The sequence below is a fragment of the Setaria viridis genome, chromosome 5 (assembly GCF_005286985.2).
Source record: "Setaria viridis chromosome 5, Setaria_viridis_v4.0, whole genome shotgun sequence".
NCBI lineage: Eukaryota > Viridiplantae > Streptophyta > Magnoliopsida > Poales > Poaceae > Setaria > Setaria viridis.
In genome coordinates, this window is record NC_048267.2 from 32929568 (window position 1) to 32939773 (window position 10206).

A 10206-nucleotide genomic window follows, 5' to 3' on the forward strand; every position below is an offset into this window, starting at 1 on the left:
AAGACTGCCCCGGTTGCGCACAAACTTGTGAGTCACAGGGCTTGACCCCTGACTCCTGTGGCTCTGCGGCGCGCGCTTGGAGTGGAAACCTTGTGGATGCTCCATCGCCTAGCCGAAAGCTAGGCAAGCGATCAAACAATTCATATGGCCATGCCCTGCTCGTGTTCTTTCTTTATCCCGTGGCGGTATCCGCATGGGTGCTCGTTTGACAAGCGTGCGTCGCATGGCCGTGTGCAGGTTCTGAACACACAGGCAGGGGGCAACGGTACGGTGCCCTGCATTTGTCAATGCCTACAGTGCTAGAACCGCTTTTGAGATGCGTTCACAAGCAAATAATCTCGCGATTAGCAACGTGTACCTGAACGTACGTTCAGTTAGTTCTGCGATGAAGATGTGTGCGTCATCCGTGCTCAGCTTCTTCCTATTTACTTTCAGTCCGGTGCTAGCTCCACTCTGAAACTGGGTCGCGGGGCATGACGTCGCGTGAAACAGAAAAGATGAGGCAAGTTTTACGCAGTAGCCACACGGTTTCCGCGGATCCGCCGAGAAACAAAAACACATTTGGCACGGAGTGCACACTCGGGGGAAGAACGAGCTGCGATGCACCTTCCCAGGCCCATTTTTCTACCGGGAAAAACAAAAGAAAAGACGCAACTTCACCACGTGCCTGCAGATGGTTCAGAGGTAAAAAACAAATAATAAGCGCTACTACTTGTATGTATATGCATACACATGCTTGTGGTTAATTGCAATCAGACGGATTGACTATGCTCAAAGGTAGCAGATGTAGTATAAGTGTACAACATACTGGTCAAACACCCGCTATTATGGTGGCGAAAACATTTTAAATACGAGCGGCCACGGCGCGATACGGCGACAGGGACGAACAATGATACGGTCGGGATCGGGACGGGGAGACGGACGGCTCCGCGAGACGGTCGCCGCCTGGCCCACGACCACGAGGCCACGCCCCACCCGGCCCGGCACCAACCCTGTGGTGCTGCCCGCTATAAAACGCGCCTGCGCTCCCGCAGGCTGCAGCCTCGCTTCGCTTGATTGCTAGCCTTGTTGCCAGTGATTGCCTTCTGCCATCTTCTGCCAAAAACGCACGCCCACCCGGCCGCGCCCCCGCACAGAAGTTCACGCTGCCGCTGCAGCTGCAGCCGCAGTCTGCAACGCCCCGTCCCGTCCCCCGTGCCGCGCCGAGGCCAAGGGCTTCCCCCACCGGCTGCTGCTCGCCGTGCCAGTTCCCTACACGTGCGCGCGCGCGTCTGATAATTCGGAGGTCGGAGCCGATACGGTGAGAAAGAGAAGAAGTTGGAGCGGGGATGGGTCGGGCGCCGTGCTGCGACAAGACGAGCGTGAAGCGGGGGCCGTGGTCGCCCGAGGAGGACGAGCTGCTGCGGAGCTACGTCCAGAACCACGGCACCGGCGGCAACTGGATCGCGCTCCCCCACAAAGCCGGTGAGTTTACATCGGTGCTGCGATAGATGGATAGATACTTGTGCACATACAAGCAATTTGATGATTTTCTCATAGAATTCTGATGGTTTGTGGTCATATGATGTGCTCTCGCAGGGCTGAACCGGTGCGGCAAGAGCTGCCGGCTGCGGTGGCTCAACTACCTGCGCCCGGACATCAAGCACGGCGGCTACACGGAGCAGGAGGACCGGATCATCTGCTCCCTCTACAACTCCATCGGGAGCAGGTGGTCCATCATCGCCTCCAAGCTGCCGGGCCGGACGGACAACGACGTCAAGAACTACTGGAACACCAAGCTCAAGAAGAAGGCCATCGCCATGAACCAGCAGCAGCAGGACTACTACCACCACCAGCGCGGCTCGGGCGGCCGCGGCCGCCGCGGCGCCCCCCAGACCCAATGCGCCTCCATGCACCCGTCGCCCGCGTCCGCCTCGTCCGCGGTCACCACCGCGAGCCCCGGCGACGCGGCGTGCAGCTTCGGGCCCATGTTCTCCTCCCCGACGCCGCTGCAGGCACAAGCGGTGCTCGCGCGCTACGACGGCGCCGCGACAGCGCCACTGCCGCCACTGCAGCAGCAGCATCAAGCGTCTTCGCTCGCGCAGTTCTCCTCCGCGCCGCCGCCACAGCCCGCCGGCGCCAGCATCATCAACAGCTGGGCCGGCGGCCTGGCCATCGACGACATGTTCCTGCCCGAGCTCCTCGGGGTCGGCGACTTCCCGCCGGGCGACCTCTTCGGCGGCGGGTTCGCGCCGCTGCTGCAGGACCGGGCGTCATCCCTGCAGGAGCTCGCGGCGTGCTACTTCCCCAACGCGCAGGCGGCGGAGGTGTGGGCGGCCGCGGATCACGTCAAGCCGCCGGCGGCCGGCCTGTGCCACAGCTTGACATAAACGAGAGACGGAGAGGGACTACACTAACGCTCCGTCCACGCGCGCGCGGAAGCTTCGGCAATGACTCATGGCTAGCGTCGTCTCTTGCTAGTTCTTGGCTCTCCCTGTCCATCGATCGATCTCTCCATGACCAAGAGGTCATTACATGTACATTATCTTATGGTCTGTGACTCGTAGCGCCATGTCATAGAGAAATTATTAGTTGTGGATTGATGATGCCAATTCGCCATTGCTATAGCTTGGCTTCTGTTCGGCCTACCAACCAGTCAGTCAGTCATGAGCCGGTCACTGTTCAGAACTATTCTCCAGTGCCATTGTTTCCCGCTGTGATAATGACATGGCAGGGCTCGCTCTTCCTTCCCCGCGTGCCCCTAGCTTTTAGAGATGAAGTCGTAGTTTCGAGCAACCAATGCAAGTCGTCTCGAGTCTAAGCACTCAATTAATTCACGTAGAATTATACTACTGTCTACTGGTAGTAGTAGCCGCGACCTGTCACTTTCCCGGGACTGTCAAAATCACAACCCGGATGCAATATCTCGATCGCCTTCGTCCCATGGCCTGCGCTTGTTTGCGACCTGACTACTACCTGAGTGGCTGAGTCAGGCTACGTGAAAGCGCTCGGTGCGCTGTGCATGCGCTCGCGTCTCTCCTCGTCATGATCGCGCGATGACGACGGCGGCCGGCGCGCGAGGCGGCGGCGAGGCCGGCCGGGCGGGCGGGGGTTGGTGCGCGGGGTGCCGTGTGCGCTCGCGACACCGGCATGGACCAGCGCGCATGAGGCTCGCGTGCATGCACGGGCCAGGGGCAAAGGGCAGCAGCGCCCGCGCGCGGACCGGGTCCTCGCCGACCGAGCCGTTGGATTTTGTTGATCATCAAAGGAGGCCGCGAGATCGATCGGCCGGCCGGTGCCAATCACCGGCGCCGCGCGGGGAGAAATAGCGTAGCGAGGCGTGTGGACGCAAGCAACTCCCTTGAGAAAGGATGATATGATTGGGTTGGATTCTCATCCCTCTCCCTGTGCGCATACCAAACCACGTTGCATTTGATTAATGGTACTTTCCATCTGGTTCCAGTACTTGATCTTTGTCACGTCTCGATGATGTCCCTCTTGGAGCACATGGCGCGCGGCGTACGTTGGGATTGGCGTTGGATAAACTAGCCACATTTAGGCATGTCTCCCATTGTTTATCGCAGGGATGTTTTTGACACTCGTGCTGCCTGCAAGAGAAACTTGTGCTGCGAGAGAAAAGTGACCGTCTAGCTCGAGTAGTAGCTATAGAGTATAAACGATGACCATGTCCAACTATCAGTTTCAGTGAAGCTTCCTTGCCATGCACGCACGCGATAGCCCCACATGTAAGCACCAATTACCGGCTCAATTATTCTCACTCGACCGTCGTAAAAAAGATTCAGCACCGTACAAGAGCCTCTCTCTTTTTTTTTTGTGTGTGTGTGTATCGACACCCAGTACGAACGAACCTTTCCTCATCTCTTTCGTTTGTCATGGACCACAAGGAACCGGACACACCTTTCACGCGAACAGTGACGGCACGCATATGCTAATCTCCCAATAAAAAACCACTACACTAGGAACATAGAGTATACATTGTTACATGTACATGACATCCTTAGTGACACACACCAATCATCGTGCCATTATATAATAATATACCGCGCTCACATATCTTTTGCATCGGGACTCGGAAATCCCAGGCCGGACGCGATATGGATTCACGGATGGATATGGAGCGCCCCAATATTTTTCTCCCGGATTCTGCAAGAGCCTGCTCCGGCGACGACGTCCGTGTCAAAGCGCGGTGCCCTGCCCCCCGTCACCGGCCGGTCAGAGGCGCCGAGGTCTCTCTGCTGACACCGTGGCTGAAGGGAAGGTTCGAACTGGCCTGCCTTGCCCGGTCTCCGCCCTGCCCGTCTGGCCATGACGCACGCGCCAGTGGCCATGGTTACAACCATCTCATCAGTCACACCACGCACGCACGCACGCTCGCACGGCCAGGCTCCTCCGGTCCTCCCTCTCCCTCCGATGGATGGGCGGCGTGGGTGTGGGATGCATTGGCGCTCTCGCAGCGTCACGTCGCGCGTCACGGGCAACGGACATGGGCCAAAAGGCACGTAGGACTGACTATGCTCGAGAGATGTAAATATATAAATCTGGCTATAAGTAAGCTATCCTTTCCTGTGTCTCGAAATGTAGGAGACCGGTCCTGATCCTTATCTGATCGACGGGCGAGGAGATGTTTAAAGAAAGGGTAAAGCGTTTGCTCTGATTGGCATGATGATCCCGAAGGGATTGTTTAGTCAAGGGCCGGGTGACTAAAAAAACTGAAGGTCGGTGGCCTTTTGGTGGTCGGAAATGGTATGGCTGTACGGTGTGTAAGCCTTCTTTTGCCATAGTTGTAGGGACCGTGCTACTTTACTTGACGAGTAAAGATTGTCAAAGAAGTGGTGCTACCAGTGACTACTGAGCTATATATACGGTGTTGAGGCGTGCATGTAGATGTAGAAATAATTCAGTTTGGTAACTTTGCGTCATCGGTAGCGTAACTTGTGTGGGAAACTTGTGCCATTTGGGTTCTTGTATGCACATACCATTCCTCAATAGTGTGCCTGGCCTGACTTTTACCGAGTTTTGACTATGCATTGCAGGTGAAAGACTAACGCCCTATTCCTTCACTCAATGTTAACTTGTTAAGCTCTTGCTCTAAATGTAATGCCAACTCTTTGCCTTTTTGCCCACCTGCTATCCAGGCATGGTCAAATGAATAGGGTAGAGAATAATTACGTGATAGGATAGAGATAGATGCATGTGCCATAAAACCGAAACGGCAAAAGGATAAAACTTTACGCAAAACCTTAAATCCAGACAAATGCATCCGACGCTCTCTAGAAGAAAATGGTGACAGGAACAAGTTGCCGGGCTCCAATACGATCGCCAGCTAGGCAGATAACCGTCTCTTTTTCCCAGGGTTAAAGCTGCACACCTGTTAGCTCAGAAACAGAGCTGTAAACGGTGCGCCATAGCTTTCGTTCAGGCTCTCCCACTGCTGGAAAATTTAGTATTCATCTTGAGACTCAGTACCAGTTGCATTTTGATCCGGTACTAATGAGAGCATTAGTATCAAACCTAACGGTTAGTCCTCGAGGAGCCCCTCGTAACCCCCTCTAGTACCGAGTGGAGGCTTCACCCGGTACTAATGTGCCTGACAGCCTTTAGTACCGGGTGGAGGTTTCACCCGGTACTAGATCGCAACCTCCTCTCATGCATTAGCCCCCCTCTCTCTCACCCCACGCTCACCCCCCTCCCCACACTTATCGGCTCGTCCCCTTATCCTCTCACCCACACCTCTCTTTTCTTCTCCCCGCCGAATCCCCCTCTCTCTCTCCAGCTGAATCCTCTCCCCCTCCCGCACACAGATCCCATCACTACCCCTCTCCTCCCCCTCCGCTCGCCTCTTACCTCTTCCATGTGCCGAGGAGCAGCAGAGGCAAGAAGAGAGGGCACGGCGGAGCAAGGAGCGGCCGAACTCCGGTGGGAGGGCGTGGCGGTGGAGCGTCAGTAGGGCGTGGTGGAGCAAGGAGCGTGTGGATCTTGGAATAGCGGCCACCTCTCCCTCAGATCCGTCGGCGGCGGCAACCGGCAGGCTGAGGGGCGGTGACGGTGGCTGAGCAGCGTAAGAACGCCGCTTCCCTGCCTCCCTCCCTCCCTCTCTTCGGTACGGGACTCATGTGTTGTGCGGCCGGGGCTCCGGTGTTCGGGCAGGACGGCAGTGGGTGCGGCCGGGGCTCCGGTCGACGGATTTTTTTTATTTTTTAATACTCCTTTAGTACCAGTTAATTGATCCGGTATTAAAGGAGGGTTTGAACCCCACGTTCCTCTCATCGGCTGTTGATCTGGGAAAAAAACTTTCACAAGGGAGCAAATGCAAGAGACAAGACAGGCGAGGAAACCTGGGCGAACGGCTGGCTACACACGTGCGCCCTCTGCTTGGTTGGTTACTTGCGAGCCACATGCATGCCGGCGGTTCCAAGTAAAGTGCATGGGATTGGGAGCACACCGTGGTGGGTGCCTCGACGGGCTACTGCCGCTGCTAGCTAGTCTGGGAGGAGAGTGCAAATCATGCGTGCGGTGTCTCTCTCTCCTATATATATCGCTGTCCCTACCAACCTAAAAAGGGATAAAAGGAAACAAAGGGCGAACACATCTTAGCTGCACCCCAAAGTGTTATGAAGCTGTCAGAAAAGGACGTGCACTTTCGCAAACCGCATGGGGCGCGACGAGCAGCAACCACCTGCAAAACTGCAGATCACAGGGCTCAGGTGTGCCTAGCAAAGATATTTAGGCCCTTTTTTTCGGTTTTTCTTTCAGACCAGTACGTACGTATTCCCTGCAAAATTCCCGATGCGCATGTGTACGCTGTGTTTCTCTCATTAGTCTCTGGCACTGGTTCATAGCGTATCAGTGGAGAAATCTCTGTGTGGATGAGCTTTCTCTATGCTTCATCGAAAAACGCTGGAAAAGGTTTCTTGAAAAAGAAAGGAAACGAAAGCAGCAGCTTGAACGAACGAGTCCTCGAGGCTGCAGGACGAATCGGTCCTCTGACTTCGGCCTGAAACTAGCCAGATTTGTTTGCAATTGTTGCACCGTCTGGAAGTCTGAACAGAGGCGAATGAGAAAAGTGGTGGTGGTGGTGGCCTCGCCGTTGATCATCCCGTCTGCTGCGCCGTCGCTCTCGGGGGCGTCAGGCGTCAACCCCCCCGGTTGATCTCCCTCGCCCTCGCCCGCCGAGCACCGAAATAATAATCCCCCCCTCGCGCCGCTTGCCCTTGTCGCCTAGCCGGCCTTGAATATTCCCGCGCCGCTTTGGAGCATCTGACGAGAAAGAAAGAGATGCTGGGCCTCCCCATCATCCTGAAGGAGAGCTACCGGCCAGGCACGGCTCGACAGCGTGTCAACGTCGGCGTCAGCCTGTGCTTAATTCTTCTCACTGGAATGGAACTGGCCTGTTGCTGTACTAGGTAATGATCCGCCTGCGTTTTCGAGCTGCTGTTGCTAGCCTGCTTTGGCATGGACTACCCTATGCTATGAACCCTACGAGCTTGAGTTCTTCACTCTTTAGGGACACGGTAAAGCTGAAGCAGCAGCAGCCATATCTTCCTGAATCAGTTCTATTCTATCTCTCCCTCTAGCGTTTGTCAGCTTGTGTGCGGCTGCCAATGTCGTGCATGCATATTCCTCCGGTGGTGTTTGATGTGCTAACCATCGGCCATCGGCCTCACCTAACGTAGGGCTAGCTATAGCTTAGCTGCGAGGGCAAGGTCAACGCTTCTGCTCGCACACATCAATCGGTCGAGCGGCATTCAGCTCCATGACCAGGACGCGGCATGGCCCCCCTGCCCCGATCCAGCGATTCTTGCTTTCCTTTCTTTTCCACCCCTCTGTTGTAAAATCACGCATGTACTTGCTATTCACATTCACGCGTGCGTCTGATCCCTGATCTGATCTGATCGCGTCTCCAGAGAGCATATATTCCTAACCCTGCAGTGCAAGGACAGTAACAAGACGGCAGGGAGCTGACAGCTTTGCTCATGTGGACGCAATGGCCAGCCGGACACGGCAAATCTTTCTCCGGCACCTGCATCCCCCAGACCCAGCGGGTAAAAGCCTTGGAAAAGATGGATCGATCGTGCGCCTGAAACCCTGAAGCAACCCGTCGTCGATCTCGCGAATGTACGAATTCTAAAGTTCAGTCAAAGTTTCCAAAGGTTTTCTAGCCTGCTTAGGCCATGGCTAGTCGCCTAGTCCAACACCTTGTGCTTCCTCTCCACCAACCGTACACACACATTCCATGTCCCTTCCGTACACGCACCGGTACGTGCCACACCGACGTGTCCATCTACGTCCGTACGTCGTCGACGCTGTACACTCGGCAACAGGATCTCATATCTTTTACACCTCGCTCGCTGGCTCGCCGAGTCGTCTTCGTGCAGCAGGGCACGGATGGACCGGCCCGAGAGGCGACCACTCATCGTTCATCACTCACTCGCCCGGGAAAAGAAAGAAAGAAAGAAAGAAAGGTGGCAGCGACGAAAGCTGCTGCGGCCTGCTTTATTAGCACAAGAGAGACACACGGTGCGGAAAAGGGAGCTCCATGATTGTCAGCCGGGCGCGGATCAGGGGCCCTGCAAAACAACCGGAGCGAGCAAGCGGCGGCGAACGAAACGGAGCGATCGGACGGGACGAGAGATGGATCGGAGGAAAGAAGAGGGGGGGCCCGGCCGGCGGGGCAGCCAGCCGCGGCCGGGTAGTCGCGGCGACAGCCGCTAGTGCCTGCGGGCTGCTGAGAGAGACCCGGCCAGACCCAGCCGGCCCGGGCGTCCGGCCGACGACCTGGGGCTGTCAGCTTTGCCCTTTATCTGCAGGCTTAAGAGGAAAGCGGGTTGACGATTCCCCGGCTGCGATCATGCCGCCGCCTGACTGGCTGGCCGACGCGCTGCTGGAAGAGATAGAGGGGGATGCGTTTCAAGGAAGGCCATGACCTGCCCGTCACGTCAACTTTTTTCCAAGAGAGGTGACGATGGGTGGAGATCGGATCAGCGGCTAAACGATGAGGTTTATTACTGCGGCCTTGTTGGACTCTTCCGTAGGTAGCGTACCAAATGATAGAAAATGAGATGGTCCTAAAGGGGGTATTGGCTCGTACCAAGTCGATTTTTTTATTTTAACTTTTTTTAAATATATTTTTAACTAGGCTAGGCTAGGGTTAAGATAAGATGTTGAATGTTGAAGCAATGGAAGTTCATGTTGATAGATCGGAGTTGCAGTACACTTTTAGGTATGGTTCTGCCCCTGGATTTGACGTTTAGAAAATGTAACATATGTTTGATTTGATATTTTGGTAATGATTTAGTTGGAGGTATGCAATGTAGATGAATGGTTAGACCTATTCGTTGGCAACACAATGGTATTGTTCAAAAATCTAAATTCATGTTTGCTCACTTGTTGTGTAGGTGTATAAAAAATATCAGCGACCGGGTATGAATACAAGTGGCGCATAGGCTATATGCAGTATCCAAGTGAGTCGGATGCGGATGCTCTCGTACCTCCAGCCCTTCCGGTCCCAAATTGTAGATGTGGTGTGCCAGCCGAGGTGAAATAATTAAGGCACCCTAACCGTCGGAAGGGCCTACTATGTGTGCAAGTGAAAGTTTGATCCTATGCATGCAAGCCCTTGTTATTTTTTTCAGTGGATAGATGGACTAGAAATATGATTTCAGGATCCACCTATTCCCATACGATATGACGAAGCCTGAACCATACCAGCAGTTCAGGCGTTAGGTTACTCCTCCTCCAAACCTACCTCCAATGACCGAAGAGGAGAAGCAGGAGGTTGTCTGCAGGCATGTGAGGGGTCGTCCCTTATGCAAGTGTGGAGTTGCTACTAAGCTTATGCGTCTTAACATAGGGGTTGCACCTAAGTTCACTCCATTTTTCCGATGCTCGCTAAAGACACATGTACGTTTTGTACCATAATGTTTCGGTCTTCTGCAAGTCGTACTTGTATTTTTTTTGAGATGTAGTATATGCAGGATGGATGGTCACTATGTGATTTCAATGAGTACATCCATGGGCCTAAGCTGTTGTGGCCAACGGAGGAGCAAGTGCGGGAGTTCGAGACTATAAAGGCACCATGGCCATGTGAGTCATTTCCTAGTGATAGATGCAAGTGTGGTATATTGGCTACGCAAGGTATGGTGTCCTCCGAGCTTGGCTATGGTTGGTTCTGTGGCAATGCATATGTCGAGTATTGGGTGAGGAACT

General features: G+C 54.7%; 1 protein-coding gene across 1 annotated transcript; it reads left to right on the top strand.

Annotated features, from left to right (window-relative positions):
* The first annotated feature begins 1028 nt into the window (after positions 1 to 1028).
* Positions 1029 to 2670, top strand: LOC117855362 (uncharacterized). The gene is made up of 2 exons (XM_034737697.2): positions 1029 to 1464; positions 1579 to 2670. The coding sequence occupies exons 1-2, from the start codon at positions 1329 to 1331 to the stop codon at positions 2367 to 2369; spliced, it is 927 nt and encodes a 308-aa protein (XP_034593588.1). The 5' UTR covers positions 1029 to 1328; the 3' UTR covers positions 2370 to 2670.
* The last annotated feature ends 7536 nt before the right edge of the window (positions 2671 to 10206 follow it).

Coding starts and splice junctions, on each gene's coding strand:
- LOC117855362 (XM_034737697.2), top strand. CDS start 1,329: ATGGGTCGGGCGCCGTGCTGCGACAAGACGAGCGTGAAGCGGGGGCCG. Junction 1,465..1,578: donor CGCGCTCCCCCACAAAGCCG/GTGAGTTTACAT, acceptor GTGCTCTCGCAG/GGCTGAACCGGTGCGGCAAG.